A 17,487-nucleotide genomic window follows, 5' to 3' on the forward strand; every position below is an offset into this window, starting at 1 on the left:
TTTCACTTGATCATTAAAAACTATTGGTAGAAGCTTAAAGTGATTCAGTGTAACAATGAATTATTACAAATAAATGTGGTCTTTTAAGTATTTGTAGTATTCAAAAAGGCCTTACAGAAATTTTTTCTAAAAGGAAACTTTCTACACTTAAATGGCTTAAAATACAGGTGGATTTCAGAATGGTAGCAGTAGAGTAGGACAGATCTGTTGGGTCTGGAATCTGCATGCCTGTAATCCTGCAATAGAGAGCCCTTACTATAGGAAGCCCAGGAGCTCAGACAGTCCTGCAGCTGCTTTGCAGCCTGGCAGAAAACAATGCACTTCTTGCTGAAGACGTGGTCCCTCAGCAGCCCTTTAATGGCAATCTTTGTATCACAAAAAGAATGTTGCCAGATGGGTCTCCTGCAGGTTAGAGTGCCTTCCTTCAGGAACCAGCATAGCCTCTCTACTCTGCGATGGCCTTCACAACCTGACTTTCGGATGCTATTTATACCGACTGCTTAACTAGTAAAAAAGAAACGTATGTTTTCAGAGATTGTACAACTCCGGAAAGCAGGTATTGTTAAGTACACATTCAAAACAAAGCAGGATAAGCATTACAGGAAGCACAAGCTGGGAGTCAAGTTAACGCTCTGTACTCTTCAGCACAGTTCTTGAAATGCAAAATCTGTTCATCGCAAGTAATGGGAAATTCAGCACAAAATGAAGGAAGGCACATGCAGCCTCTGGTAAGAGAACATGGACAAGCTCAGAGTAAGTTTCATCTGGTATGCAAACCAAGTGGTGAACATCCAGGTTAGCTCTGTCACTGTTGCTAACTAGTTTCTCCAAGTAAGCACAGGGTTCCTATCAATCTTTTTTTTTAAACTGCTCCATTAGAATTTTTCTGAGTACCTAAATCGTAACACCTGAACCTGAAAGACTTGGCTCACATTACATGAGCATCGTTGAATAATAAAAATAGGAAATAATCATTAGCCTTGGTCAACAGGCGCTTGTAAAACAGATAATGGAATCGGTCTACTCTAAAGTATATGACTGAAAAACAACTTATCACTGTGGCAAGGAGATAAATGTTGAGGGACAGATTTGAAACGGCCTCTCGATGTTTCGGAGCCTGGCACATTTTGGACTTCAGATGTTGCCATTACAAACACCCCACCTGTATCGGAGTACGTCACTCCATTGTGAGCTGGCACTTCGGTCGGTACTCACACAGCTGTTCTCCCAGAGGAAATAGAAGCTGGCTGTTCAAAGCCAACATTCTGCTCAAGCTGAGTATAATTATCTTTGCCTCTCCCAGAATAGTTTCCAAGTATTTCATTGAATTACAAATAGTAAGAGTCATTTTAACTTCACACCTAATAGGCAATGTGTTGAAAACTTAGTTTTTTTTTTTTTAATTATACCATTAAGAGGACTAGTTTTGATGACCCTACCCTTGCTAATATGTTCCATTTTTAAAATCACCAAGAATCTGAAGAGCCAAATTCTGGTGCTGGGAAATCAGTCCATTTTGTAAGGAGTAACATTTCTTTTTAGGGAAACATTGCTTACATTGGTTTGTTCAGTAAACTGTATGTAATTCCTGTAATTTCACACACTTTCCCATAAATATGTACAATTAGGCTTAAGCAAAACCTTTCAGAAATGCTAAGGAGATGGAAATGTTCATTTGATTTGATTTTTGTACAGTGTATATGCACATCAAGTTATCACCTGCCATGACCCAGGGACCCACCTCTGGGAACTGACCCAAAGCGGAGAAACTGGTGTTTGAAAGAGTTGTCGGAAAGCTCCATCCTTCTAGATACTCGTGATGACTGGATAAAGTAAATGTGGTATATATGCATGATGGAATACTACTACCCAGTCTTAAAAGAGTGAAATCCTAGCTTTTGTAATCAAATTATCCCATTGGAGAGCACTGTGTCACTGAAATAAGCCAGTCTCCCAAAGACGAATTTTTTTTTATATGTGCTAACTGATATATACAGTACAAAAAGAGTGATCTGTGAAGTGACATTGACATTTTGAGATCTGATTGCTGATTGTGTATATTCCCCTGAGGAAGAGAGGCCTTTGTACCACTTATGGTTTATTCTTTATGTAGTAGAGGATTAGGGTGTGCTTCTAAAGTACCTTGAATGTGTCTAACTGGAAAAACTTTTTCAAAACACTAATACAGGAGGGAAGGAGGGGTAAGGTGGAAGTTTTCATAAAGTTATGTTTCGGCAGAGTCACTGCCTTAACAGGAAGTCAAAGTGAAAACAAAGGCAGAGGTTGGATTATCTATGCCTGTTTAGAGATGACATGATCCTATTTAAGGATTTTTTTTTTTTTAATAGAAAAGCCGGGAGACCGACAGACGTATGTGCTGGTTCATGCTGCAAGTGGCTGCAACAGACGGAGCTGAGCTGATCGGAAGCCAGGAGTTTCTTGCACGTCTCCCAAGGTGTTGGGCCATCCTCAACTGCTTTCCCAGGTTACAAGCGGGGAAGTGGAGCAACCGGGATTAGAACTGGCACCCATATGGGATCCCCAACGCATGCAAGGTGAGGATTTGGCCACTAGGCTCTACAGGATGCTATTTACAGGGAAATGGACAAACTGCAAGAACAGACGATTTCTGTGACTTTATTTACTTTCTGTATTAGTAGTCTTGTAAATGGAGCACATGTAAAAGGGGAAAAAGTGATCTTATGGGATGAAGAAACCCATGGAAGTACTCAGATTTCACTGGTTTCTGTGGAGTAAAATGTTGAACCATTATGACCAACACTAATGCTCTGATAGGAATCTAGCTTATAAATTGAAATGTTAAAAGAGGTAAATGAACCTAAACTGAACCTAAATTGAAGAAGTTGATGCAGGAAAAAACTCCAGGGTTGATAAACTATCCAGCCTGCGAAGCAAAAAACAGCGGGGGTGGGGGTGGGGGGGAAGCCGCACTATTTCCTTTTGTAAAAGAAGGGTCAGGTGGCAATGCTAAATTTCGTAAAGAAAATTTGACCACTGGTTGTGATGTCTGTGGCTTTTGGGGCAAACATAACCCCCAATTACAGCGGCTGTGGTTATCAGGCATTCGGCAGGACTTCCAACGTCAGAGCCAGCCAGTGTCCACATGCGCCGGAGTCCTCTTACAGGACTTCGCTGCACCAGCAGAATTCCTCCCTGCCCTTTCCTGCTGCTGGCCCTGACGGATGCGCTTGCCTTTCTGTAACAATGACTGAAGGGGAACGCAAAATTAATTCAACCTGAAAATCAATAAGCCAGAGTCATGAATTACCTTTTTAATATCTCAGGGATAAAGAAAAGGACATTTTACAATCAACATTATGACTGTACCTTAATTTATGACCAGGTCCAAACAAAAACGTGTCCTAAATGAGTGCAGGGAAATAAGGGCCACAACCTGTCCCTATTGTGTTGTCTTGGCGGAACACTGAGCTCCGTGGTGCCTGCCCGTCTCAGCAGGGGTAAGCTGTTGGAGCAAGCGGCTCTGGGCTCACACACTGCTTCTATGTTGCCTCGCTCTGGTCTTCCTGGATTTTTTTTCCCCGTGGCTTAGTGGCTAGACCAAGAAGTGAACTGCTGCGAGTTCTGTTTCTGGATTTTTTTCCCCCTGAGTTTAGTTAAGTGATGGCAACTCTTAGAGTATGAACATGGACCTCAGGCTTTTAAGCAGTCAGTCCCTTCATGTTTTATTCCCATTCAAGTGATCTGTTCATTTCCCAGGAGCGTTAAACATTTCTCTGTTGGTGACACGAGTCTGCACTTGAACCCTGGATGTACAGGTACACCATGGCAGCAGCTCCTAAGGCTGCTGAGGTTAGAGCCTGCGTCGGAGCCCTGCCTGGCGCCTTCTGCACAGGTACGGGCCTGAGCAGGTCACAGAATGCATTCCCCACCTGTGACTGTACTAACATCTCATGCAGTGGCAGAAAGGGACATGCGGATGGCTGCACGTGGCGTGGCACTGAGTACTGCAGTGGGAGTGCCTTCGTGGCTGTTATTTGACCAGTTTATTCTTGTCATGCTAGGAAAAATTCATAGTATATTCCGGCAGAAAAAACAAGGTGTTACTGACGCATGACAGGATCCTGCAGGAATCCTGGAAAAACGGAACTAAAAAATTGGTAAGTCCATCTGCCGTTTTTTCATCCAATTCGTTTGGCCTTTTAAAGTACTCTGTCTATTGCTGGTGAGTTCTGGATAATCCCTACTGCATCCCTTGTTTCGATTATGTGTTAAGTGCCTGAAGCATTGGACAATGGAAAAATAAGAGGGTCAGGGTACTGTCACTGGTAACTCAAAGGGAAATATAACTAATTTAGGATAAACTGACTGAAAGCATTGAGGTTTTTTTTTTTTAAAAAGATTTATTTTTGTTGGAAAGGCAGATACACGGAGAGGAGGAGAGACAGAGAGGAAGATCTTCCATCCGATGGTTCACTCCCCAAGCGGCCGCAACGGCTGGAGCTGGGCCGATCGGAATCCAGGAACCAGGAGCTTCCCTAGGTCTCCCACACGGGTGCTGGGCTGCTGGGATTAGAACTAGTACGCATATGGGATCCCAGGCATCCAAGGTGAAGCGTTTAACCACTATGCTATTGTACCGGGCCCACATTGAGTTTTTAAACTCTCCTGTAATAATTCATTTGCTTCTAACTAGTGCATTAAGAGGAATAATGAATGAAATACTACCTTTAGCTCTTGTAGTGTTATACACCCAGTGTGCTGCTGTTTTCCGAATGATTTCAAGCACAGCACTAACTTACTGTTTCTTTCCTTGGGTTATTTAGCAAAAAGAAACACAATCCGATCACCAAGGAGGATGTCAGCTGGAGGTGGGTTCCATCCTCCGATCGCCAGCTTGCTGCCTGTTGCAAATGGTCGCCACAGGACAAGCGGGTCCAGACGGAGGTGCCTTCGCTCCCTGCAAGCCTGACAGCCACATCACAAAAGGGGCCGAAAAACCTAAGGCCTCATTCTGGTAATGATGGCTGTCTCCTGCGCTGTCCTAAGACTGAAGGGAAATGGTCAGGCCACTCACACTTCCCAGGCCCTCCCTTGGGAGTGGCCTTGCCACAGTACAGCCATGCCAGGTCCCTGATCCTGTACACACAGGTGCCAGCGACCCTCGTTCTGGCTGAAGAAACTCGATAGGCATACACACCCAGACGCGTCTTGCTTTTCCAGGTGCGGCCTATCTGGGAACATGTGGATGACAACCAAGCTGTCGCCAGTCGGCTTGGGCTGAGGGTGTGCACCCGCACAGGACCAGGGCATCCAGTCTGAGAGGTATCTCAGATTGTAATGTGTAGACAAACACTCAGAAGCAGAGCCAATGCTATTCCAAATCGATTGCATGTAAACTAACCTTAACGCACTGGACATGGGTGATGCACATGACAATACAAAGTAGTCCTCACAGACGTCTGATGAGGTCAGCGTGATAGCATGAGCACAGTGAGGTTTTCAATAGCGGCAAGTCAATCTCCGACAGGTTAGACGCACCCAGCAACGATCACAGTGAAGAAGATGATCATTCTCTGGAGATTGTGCTCAGACGTTAATGGAGTTAGAGCACCAACTCCAAAGGACCAGGGGGGAAGGTGATGCGCTCTGCAGTGCTGGCACACCTAGGAAAATTATCCTTCAAAAAGGGTAATGAGGTCACGATGCAGAAAAGACTAAAAAAGCCGTGTTTTTCAGTAGTAGAACATCCGCCGCTCAGAGGAAATGGCCAAGAGAGGTGAGTGTGTGGCCTGGTGGTTAAAATTCCTAGGAAGCCACTGCTGGAGCTCCTGGGCCGCTTTGGGCTTCCTGCAGGCTTGCAGAAGTCCGTGAAGCAGTAGAGAGCACTGTATCCATAGAAGATAGGAAGTGGCCTTCCTTCCCAACACAGCTCCCCTGGGCTCACCTCCCCGGGAAGTGACTCCGCACATCCCCGCAGGTCTGAGCGTGTCACCTCCTTGCCCGGCCTTGTTTTGCTGACACTGATTAGCATCTGACATCACATTACATATATATTAGCTTCTTATCAGTCTTCTGCAAAAGAACTTGGATTTTTTTTTTCCTACTGCTGTATTTCCAGAAATACTGTGCCTGGAACATGCCAAGCGAGTAGTTCAATTGTTAATGCATAAGATCAAAGAGTAAACTGAGCGCAGCAAAGGACAATGCAGCTTCTTTGGTCCCCAAAGGAAAGTAAGCTGTTGATGTCACAGGCTGAGACTTACGGGGCTAATGGACACAGAGTTGGCTATTGCAGTAAAATTACCCATGCCGCAGCAAACAGCGTGGGGAGCTGTTTAAAGAGTGAACTGTCTCTAGCAAACCGGGTGATAGTTGCAAGAAAATAAACAGTCAAGCGGTACTTCGGTTACCTTCCTAAATACAATGAGCCTGCAAGAAATAACCTTTGGTGTACATCACCTTGTACGCTGCCTCGCAGGCTTCCGGTAACATTAGCACAGGGGTCTGTCAGCAAAGCTCCCTCGGATTAGGTCCTGGCTGTGCTGCGTGCAGACCAAGAGGTAAGACCACTTGAAGGTGTTGATGCCTCAGCTCAGCAGTCAGAGATGCAAATGTTTGTGAAAAGAAACATTTTATGTAGATGGAATGAGTGTACATTTTGGATTCTGACCTTTGGAAAACCGGAAGACACCAGGTGCACTGTGTGAAATCTGAATTTGTAGTATTTGACAGAGCAGTCCAATACTGGTAGGTGCTGTGATGTGTATGTAACACAAAATAACACAGACAAGCAGCAGCCCATTCCGTGTGAGAGGAACGACAAAAGGAGATGTTTAGTTTGTTACTCACCTCACTTTCTTTCCTTTGTTGCTGCAAAGCTGTCTGAAGCGCCTGCGATGCCTTTTCTTGATCTTTCGCATGCTCTGTCTTCCATAATTCCCTTTCCTCAGCGTGGACTTTTTCCAAACTTTTTCTTTCTTCTTCTATGGCTTTTAAAACTGCTTCCTTCACAGCTTCTTTCTCAAGCTTTAAAAGAAGTAAGGTTTAAAATAAGACACCTGGGAAAGCAGAGTGCACTACCTAACTCTTTGCACAGGACAGTCTTGGTGGAGCTAAATGACAAAGAACTCTGACAGTGTAGGGTTGCAGTCGTGACGTGCTGATTTTATGCGTGGTCAATAAGAGCAGTAAGAAATCTGTTCTTGTGTATACAAATGTTTGGACTTCTATGGTATTTCCAAACCTCCAGCTTCTGCCTCACGTAGATCTGAGCACAGGTGCTACTGAGATGGGGCTTTACAATTGTAAGGTGTAGCTCAGAATTGTGTTGCTTCCACACGTACGTATGTACTGGAAATTCAGATCAGGAAAGCATGTTGGTTCATTTAACATGACAGCAAATATGGAGGTCATTAAAGATTAGCAGTGTGACTATTTTCCTCAAGAGGGAGAAAAGACATAGCTGCTTATCTGTAACTGTTTTCATTATCTGGCTAAATGAAAGACAGTGTTGTAAGCTTCTCCTGTTTTAAAGACCATTTACTCTCAAATAGTCAGGTAGAAAGAAGGGGCATTAGTCCTTAACTTAGGTAACTGGGTATTCTTTTTGATTTCATACAAAGACAACAAAAGGTGGCAGTTAGAATTTCCTTTTTTGCTGTAACTATCAGATACAATATCTGTATTTTGCCCTGCAGTCATTTTCTGCAATGAGACATTAAAAGTACACTGGCAATAACGTAAATGGGTTTTAATTTTGCATTGCAGCAGCTCAGACTGTACTCTAGGCAGAGTACTGCATCGCAGCTACTGTCTAGTCCATCTCCTCTCCCAACCACTCACTGTCTGTCCTCTAGAGAGCTAGGCGATCTGCTTTCCATGTGCAATGCTGAGCAACTGTGGGCTGTGAGAAATATGGCATGTGGATGCACATAGTATTACTATACCCGCCTTGTTACTATACTAGTCCTTATGTAGTAGTTTTAATTTCTTAAGAACAAATTCTTAGCCGTGATGCAATTGGTTTTCCATTGGCACAGTGGTCAGCACTTATTACCTGAGCTTCAGTGTAAGTCCCCAAGTTCATTCTGTAACTAGACACACATGATATTTGTATATGTATATAACTGTAAAAGAAGACAAGACAAGACAAGACAAGACAAGACAAGACAAGACAAGACAAGACAAGACAAGACAAGACAAGACAAGACAAGACAAGACAAGACAAGACAAGACAAGACAAGACAAGACAAGACAAGACAAGACAAGACAAGACAAGACAAGACAAGACAAGACAAGACAAGACAAGACAAGACAAGACAAGACAAGACAAGACAAGACAAGACAAGACAAGACAAGACAAGACAAGACAAGACAAGACAAGACAAGACAAGACAAGACAAGACAAGACAAGACAAGACAAGACAAGACAAGACAAGACAAGACAAGACAAGACAAGACAAGACAAGACAAGACAAGACAAGACAAGACAAGACAAGACAAGACAAGACAAGACAAGACAAGACAAGACAAGACAAGACAAGACAAGACAAGACAAGACAAGACAAGACAAGACAAGACAAGACAAGACAAGACAAGACAAGACAAGACAAGACAAGACAAGACAAGACAAGACAAGACAAGACAAGACAAGACAAGACAAGACAAGACAAGACAAGACAAGACAAGACAAGACAAGACAAGACAAGACAAGACAAGACAAGACAAGACAAGACAAGACAAGACAAGACAAGACAAGACAAGACAAGACAAGACAAGACAAGACAAGACAAGACAAGACAAGACAAGACAAGACAAGACAAGACAAGACAAGACAAGACAAGACAAGACAAGACAAGACAAGACAAGACAAGACAAGACAAGACAAGACAAGACAAGACAAGACAAGACAAGACAAGACAAGACAAGACAAGACAAGACAAGACAAGACAAGACAAGACAAGACAAGACAAGACAAGACAAGACAAGACAAGACAAGACAAGACAAGACAAGACAAGACAAGACAAGACAAGACAAGACAAGACAAGACAAGACAAGACAAGACAAGACAAGACAAGACAAGACAAGACAAGACAAGACAAGACAAGACAAGACAAGACAAGACAAGACAAGACAAGACAAGACAAGACAAGACAAGACAAGACAAGACAAGACAAGACAAGACAAGACAAGACAAGACAAGACAAGACAAGACAAGACAAGACAAGACAAGACAAGACAAGACAAGACAAGACAAGACAAGACAAGACAAGACAAGACAAGACAAGACAAGACAAGACAAGACAAGACAAGACAAGACAAGACAAGACAAGACAAGACAAGACAAGACAAGACAAGACAAGACAAGACAAGACAAGACAAGACAAGACAAGACAAGACAAGACAAGACAAGACAAGACAAGACAAGACAAGACAAGACAAGACAAGACAAGACAAGACAAGACAAGACAAGACAAGACAAGACAAGACAAGACAAGACAAGACAAGACAAGACAAGACAAGACAAGACAAGACAAGACAAGACAAGACAAGACAAGACAAGACAAGACAAGACAAGACAAGACAAGACAAGACAAGACAAGACAAGACAAGACAAGACAAGACAAGACAAGACAAGACAAGACAAGACAAGACAAGACAAGACAAGACAAGACAAGACAAGACAAGACAAGACAAGACAAGACAAGACAAGACAAGACAAGACAAGACAAGACAAGACAAGACAAGACAAGACAAGACAAGACAAGACAAGACAAGACAAGACAAGACAAGACAAGACAAGACAAGACAAGACAAGACAAGACAAGACAAGACAAGACAAGACAAGACAAGACAAGACAAGACAAGACAAGACAAGACAAGACAAGACAAGACAAGACAAGACAAGACAAGACAAGACAAGACAAGACAAGACAAGACAAGACAAGACAAGACAAGACAAGACAAGACAAGACAAGACAAGACAAGACAAGACAAGACAAGACAAGACAAGACAAGACAAGACAAGACAAGACAAGACAAGACAAGACAAGACAAGACAAGACAAGACAAGACAAGACAAGACAAGACAAGACAAGACAAGACAAGACAAGACAAGACAAGACAAGACAAGACAAGACAAGACAAGACAAGACAAGACAAGACAAGACAAGACAAGACAAGACAAGACAAGACAAGACAAGACAAGACAAGACAAGACAAGACAAGACAAGACAAGACAAGACAAGACAAGACAAGACAAGACAAGACAAGACAAGACAAGACAAGACAAGACAAGACAAGACAAGACAAGACAAGACAAGACAAGACAAGACAAGACAAGACAAGACAAGACAAGACAAGACAAGACAAGACAAGACAAGACAAGACAAGACAAGACAAGACAAGACAAGACAAGACAAGACAAGACAAGACAAGACAAGACAAGACAAGACAAGACAAGACAAGACAAGACAAGACAAGACAAGACAAGACAAGACAAGACAAGACAAGACAAGACAAGACAAGACAAGACAAGACAAGACAAGACACTCCCCCTTACCTTTGTTGCAGACACCAATGCCTCCTTATTTTTTTGTCTTTCTTCCTCCAGACATTTTTCCAGTAGTTCCTGTAAGTGACAAGACAGTTGAAAAGAGAAAATATATTATCAGAGGTAACTGAACACGTTGTTCATACATTTCAAACATATTTGAAATGTTACCTTCTGTTCTTGAGATTGCTGAATCAAAGCTTCCTTTATTTTTTCCTTTAGGAGTTCCTTCTCCGTGTCCAGCATTTCCAGGAGCCTCTGATGCTGCAAGGAGAGATCAGCAGGACGATTACGACCCCCAGTCCAGAACTCAGCAGCACAGTGGGTACAGCGCAACTAGTAATGTGGCGATGATGTTCACAGCCTTGCCTGGTGAATGACTACCTGAGCGTCTTCATTTCTGCTGCAGCCCCACTAAAGACATTTCAAGCTCAGTACTTTTTACTCTTACACTTTAGCAGACTCACAACATGGAGCTCAGAGAAGCACACCAGGGCATATTTTAAACAGCTCCTGTGACAGGGTGGAAGGCTCGGGTGTTTTCTTCTACTCCAACATACCAGTGAAAAGGAACTGAGAACAATCTGACAGCCCAGTCTAGCTGCCCGGGGATTGGAGCTCTCTAAGCAACTTACACTTTAGCAGCTTCCAAATCACCACTAAAGACGAGACCAATGTTGTTTCTGTGCTGATGTTACAACACTTTACAGATAGACCTTGCTACCCATAGATTCCTCATTCAGTTATTAACGGAACAACAGCTGTTATCACACGGCGGATGCTGCTCACCTGCAAGCCTCTTCTATGGGTGAAGCCCTCCTACTAGTCCGAATGGTCCAGATTCATGTCTAAGAACTTCCATTTTCAACAATCCTTGGGCAGCCAGTCTGTGATCAGAGTTTACGTCTTAAGATAACACTCCTGCTTTAAGTGTACTTGTTGTCTGCTTTTCCAACGCAATATGAAAAAAAAATCATGACATATGTGTGGTTGTTCTATTAAAAAATTAAAATGAACCGTGGCTACATTCTGAAAAATTATTGCTACCACATTAATTTGGGAAAGGGAGCGGACAAGATTACTGCAGAAGAAGCAAGAAACCATAGCGGAGACTGGAACAGTGCATTCTGAGCCCAGATGCACACAGCCTCATGCCATGGGAAACAGCCCGTCAGCTTTTCAGTGTGCTGTGCACTAATGTGCACAGTGTACCTGCTCAGTGATAAACACGATCACTGCAGGAGGAACTAAAATGCAGAGTTGTCAGACCTGTTAATCACTGAACTCATTTTGCTCCTTATTATTCTGTAGGCCAGTCAGATTAATGGAAGTCACTTGGTGACCAACCACGGGCCAGGTCTCCCCAGTGGCCTAACCAGAACTTTATGCAAGGAGGGTATTTCAACAAAGGTGACTGCATATGCTTAGAAAACAGATCCCTGGCCTTCTACTACCTTTGCAGTTCCAAGCACTTCTAAAAGGCATGACTGGGAGAGGCACCACATCAGGCCCCTGCAGCCAACTCTTCTCACTGCCAGAGCAGTGATCAGAGACTTAAAGAAGGGCAGAAACGCCCCAGACCCTGAACGCTTCATTTCAGCAACCACTGTCCCTGTGCACCCCCACAGGCAGAGCTGCTGCACTCCCCGGGCATTACCTGTCCTGGGCACTACCACGCCCACTTCCAATTCTCAGTCACACGTGTGCACTAGTGTGCCGACATTCTGTCCTGTATTGCTGTCAACCTGAGAGGCCAGCTCCTGAGCAAGGCGTCGTCAAAAAGATGATTTACAAACATGCACAACAGCATTGGGGAACTTCAGCTCTTAGAATTAAACATTCACTTCAAAAGCAAATCTTCCAGTAATTGCAAACTGGCTAGTCCACAACCGTTGTAAGTCCAACGCACACAAATATTTGCCTTTGATTTTCACATTGAGTGCATATCACATTTGCAAACAGAGGAAATAAAATTCTGCTGCAGTGCTTTAGCCTAGAAGAAGTCACTGGTAGAATTTGAGCAAATACTGTTCTAAGCAACAATGTAGATTAGTAACAATTGGCCATTTTTTTTGCATTCTCTTACGACTCAATAGAATGCTGTTAGAGCCTTTTTGTTCAATTTATTAAACAGTTTCCCATTCCTTCTTTACACATTGTGTCTAATTTCTCGAAGAAAAATACATTTTCTGCATGCTGCAGTATAACCTGATACAATTACAGCCTTGGGAAGAATTCCTAGAAGCTGTCGAATCAGGCAGACAGTTAAGCAAGTGTTGTATTCTGTTGCATATCCTCCCACTGTACTCTAGAGGAAAAATGCCCACACATTTACTAACACTAATAGCATGCAGATGAGGGCGGCTAGACCGCAGAGCAGAGTCACCAACTGCCAGAGGAGCTAGGCCACAAAATGGCTGCACACACAAAGCCAGGGGTTCCAGCTCTCTTCCCAGTAACCCTCCGTGTTACCAGCCCCTCTCCATGTCAGCACTCTCCTTTCTGAACTGGGGGTTTAGCCCCGGTCAGCATCATCTTAGCCACCCGGTAGCGTTTCACGGACAGCGGTGCAGAAGAGTGTACTAATTCACCCTGCCTACCTGGATTAATAGCACGTTCCTGAACACATGCTCTTGGGAACTCTGCAGATTTCCATCAGTGATCCTGACAACTCAAAACGTGTTACTGAGTTACAGAGCAGCTATGCAAATGGCCTAGGCTCACAAGATAAATGAACGGTTTAGAGCAGGACCTAGGAGGACTGGACCCCACACGCGAGGACTGCAGCCTGAGTTCTCCGGGGCCGAGAGGTGAACAAGGACTCCCCCAGGTGCTGAGTCTCAGCTCCAGCTCTCTGCACTGCTGCTTTCCTACGTTCATGCCATCCTTCGTGCCTTGGAAGCTGTAGGAGTAACAAGGCGAGTCTTCCTTGCCCCTGCCGCACTCTTAAGATACAGAAACAGGACCACTAAAGGCAACAGAGAAGGGGGGCTGCTTACTCCACAACAAAGGACCTCTGTTTGTCAAAGGACTGTGATGCTTAGGAAGGATGGGTCTTGCCCATCAGAATGCCAAGAAATACACAGAGCGAGACAGATAATTTTATAATAGTTACCAAGGTTTGTTTTTAAAGACATTCCTTTAGGGAAAGAAACCTCCCTGAAAAAAATTGTTAGCGGACTAATATAGAAGCCACAATTATTAAAACTGCTTTCTGAATGTCTGTCAGGCATGACAAAATACTCTTCAGGGCAGTACACATTTTGCGGATATCCCTATCAGAAGGAGTGCATTCTGTTAGAGGAAAACAAACAACAACCCAATTACAGCGCAGTACTCTGCCCTGACGTACAAGCTATAGCTCTCCAGGAAGGTGGCTGCCAACCCCAGACTGTGGTCAAGAGGATTCTACAAAGTCATGTATGCACTGTGGCAGGCACTCCACAATGCTCACTAGACGTCCTGTGGGACAGGTGAGAGTTACAGTAACAGTGACTACTTATGAGATGCGTTACATAGAAAAGTGTTAGCTGCCACTCGAAGAATGGCCTTACCCCTTTTTAAACGAGAGACTAGGAAAATGCTAGCGAGAGGACCACTCCCTGCAGTGGGAAGTGACACCCCACAGCAGTCACATTTCGGGAATATTTAACAGCAGGCCTCACAGTCAGCACTCCGTCCCGGGCCCAGAACACCTGCATCCAGAAAAAAAGAGATCAAAGAACACAGGCAGGCGTGTTGCACAGCTTTTGAAATCCTCATCCAACATCGATACAGATGGGGGCTGCTACCCATTTGTGTGCTCAGTACACACAGTGTTTCATTATCTCCAGCCCTGAGAGATGACAGCCTGATCTGTCAGCACTCCAGCTCTGCATGGAATGTCTAAGTCTTGACACTTGCATGAGGAGAACTCAGAAGGTTCACAGGGAAATAGAACTGAATGCATGGGATTACTTCACTGCAAAAAGTCTAAAATCCATGCACGGTTCTTTATCATATATTCTTTCCACCTGTTCTGGAACAATGCACATAAAACCAATGTTGATTCCATTTTCCCGTGAGCTTCTGGAAGCACCCGTGAACGTAACGCCTACTAGTTCCACTGCACACGCTGACACAGCTGCAAACACAGACCCACCCTGTTCTCATTACATGACCACTGACAACTCGTGGAACCTGACATCCACTGTCGTCACCTGCAAAGTCAGAGTAAACAACCACTTCTCAGGGTCCTTCTAAAGCTTGGCGTACCAGGCCACTCTTAGCATAAGTATACAATAATTTCTAGTTAGAGTTCAAGTTTTCCTCATTAAGTACAAAAAGAAATTGTGCAGCCACTGCACAGAACTTTCACCAGAAAGCACCAAATCTGCAAATAAACAACACATTACACATCTTAACAATTTACAATCGAAAAACTCTACCTCCAGATGCATTTCAAGGATGGACAGCTGCACAAGGGGCCTGTGTGTGCAAACAAATACAGATTGCCTAATTTTGATTTAGGGACAACTTTATAATACTTCCTGAACTGTCAATGACACAGAACTGTACTTACTTAGTGCAGTGAAGCTTTGCTATGTTTCATACATGGTCACAGCACGTGCGTAGTCCTTATGTAATGACCGCTGGGTATGCATGCAGGGATACATTACCTTTTAGTGGACAGAAACGTGTCCTCCGGCAGCAACCGGCAGCAACAGGTCAAACACCACAGACAGTGGGGAGAACATAACTGTAAGACACCTCTCCTGAGCTGCCACCTCTGCCTTCTGTCGCAATGGTCAACCAGAATGACCATATTTAAGCAGCATTAACTTCACATGTACTGTTTACAATCAACACTATTGCAACTCTTTTTCTCCTAATCCCATCAGAAACTCTATCTCCATGGAAGCTTTACTCAATGGTTGTGGCTTCTGTTTCCCCTGCAGAGCCCCTGCTGGAGGTTCCCAGCCCTGTATGGCGTCAGCAGGTGACACCTGGCACTGATGCTTTGGTACTGGGATCTCAGCACAGGTCGGAGGAATGCCTGTTTTGGACAGTGTGTTAGTTGGCACAGCAGCTGGCCACCGACCAAAGGCTGAGTGAGTACAGCCCGACTTGCCCCGGTCACGACCCTCCCCCAAGGCCAGCACACATGCTCCGCGACACCAGGACGCTGCACTGGTGTTAAGTTACACAGTCTGCAGTACTCAGTCACACTGTCACAAAACAGACTAGCCCACGACAGCCCCTGGAAACCCAGATCTACATTCTGTCTTATGAATTAACTCGCTATGACAGGTATTTTATTTATAAGAGATCATTTAACAGTTCCTTCTCTGTGTGCCACAGCTCAAGCAGACTATATACCTGAAAATCATTCCATTTTGTGTTTGATAGTACTCTACTATAGGTCTGTCCTACACTTCGCTCACATCCATCTGTTGGAGTAACTTGGGCTTTCTCCCACTTGTGGCTCTGGTGCGTAAGAACGCAGCTACAGAGGCTCCCGCACAGAATCTGACTCCCTGCTTGCAGTTTTTCTGGGTCCAAGCACTCACAAGCTGCTTATCCAGCCCTTGGCTGCATCCTTGGAAGCCCATCCTTAGGAGACGTTATCACTGCACAGAGTGTTTACCCAAACGTTAGCTGGGACATCTTATGGCTCCCAGGCAGCACGGCGCTCAACACAGTAGACAGCAGCCCCACAGTGACATGTCCTCACGTAACCAAATGGACTGCAACAGAAAAACCACAGGAGACACAGGGAAGCGGGGTACGTGTGTCCAGGGCACTGCCCATGAACGGAGCTTACAGGACGGGCTCTGGCTGACAGACAGTGAGTGGGTGGGCACACCTCACACAACACCTTCACTTAGGCTACGATGCTCACATCAGAAAAAGAATTTCTTTCTTCAATGGCAAATTAGCCTTGGCTACCTGAAATTTTTTCACTTCAGTAACTTTGCATTTTTTTTTTACTAAATATTTGGCTTAGTATAACAATAAAATAGACAGCTACACATTTTTTTCTTTTAATACTTTGTAATATTTCTTACATTTGGAAATATGCTTTTATGTGCTTAGCCTTTTCTGTTAAAAATGACATACAGGACCCAGCACGATAACCTTTCAGCTAAAATCTTTGCCTGCATGTGTCTGGATCCCACATGAGTGATGGTTCCTGTCCCAACTGCTCCACTTCCAAACCAGCTCTCTGCTTGTGGCCTGGGAAAGCAGTCGAGGACAGCCCAGAGCCTTGGGACCCTGCACCAGCATGGGAGACCTGGAAGAGGCTCCTGGCTCCTGGCTTCAGATCAGCGTAGCTCTGGCTGTTGCAGTCATTTGGAGAGTGAATCAGCAGATGGAAGGTCTTTCTCTCTATCTATCCTCCCCTCTAAAAATCTGACTTTGTAATAAACATAAAACAAATCTTTTTAAAAAAATGAACATACAAATAAACACAATAGGCTTACCTACACAGGATCAGGGTCACCATGACCACTGTGCACCTCTGCATCTCACCACTGGAGGGCAGTAACCTGCGCGACCTCCTCACATGTCCCAACAGAGCTGCCTCGACACCTTTCCCAAAAAACCTGCCTGAATCTGCTTTATCTGTACCTCAAAAACATTAGGTAAGAGGAGCACCCTCCAAACAGAGCATCACACCTCACAAAATATAGGAACATATACGCTTGCGCAGATACACAAACCAGGAACACCATTGTTCAATGTCAATACTGAGGACCATACTCTGACTACAACTGCATACAACTACAGTGTAGCAGGAATGCTTACCCTAGCATCACCGCAGACACAGCTAACGTACTGAGCAACAGTGACACGGGGATGATGATGGTAGCAAATGGCTGATTCTACAATGATCTTAGGGCATCAGGAGCCAACGTGTAGCCTACTGTGGGCGCAAACAGGCACGTGGGACACTGCTGTCCTGGGAAGT

At 44.3% G+C, this 17,487-nt stretch overlaps 1 protein-coding gene across 2 annotated transcripts in view; it reads right to left on the reverse strand.

Moving 5' to 3' along the window:
* CCDC91 (coiled-coil domain containing 91) overlaps positions 1-17,487 on the reverse strand; it is a 192,316-nt gene that overhangs the window by 54,047 nt on the left and 120,782 nt on the right. For both annotated transcript variants that reach the window (XM_058655774.1, XM_012929088.2), the window contains 3 exons: positions 10,707-10,799; positions 10,545-10,613; positions 6,832-7,008 (listed from right to left, as the gene is read on the reverse strand). In XM_058655774.1, the coding sequence (XP_058511757.1) occupies positions 6,832-7,008; positions 10,545-10,613; positions 10,707-10,799 (339 nt within the window). The remainder of the gene's footprint in view (positions 1-6,831; positions 7,009-10,544; positions 10,614-10,706; positions 10,800-17,487) is intronic.

Source organism: Ochotona princeps, chromosome 27 (genome assembly GCF_030435755.1).
Source record: "Ochotona princeps isolate mOchPri1 chromosome 27, mOchPri1.hap1, whole genome shotgun sequence".
NCBI classification, from domain to species: Eukaryota; Metazoa; Chordata; class Mammalia; order Lagomorpha; family Ochotonidae; genus Ochotona; species Ochotona princeps.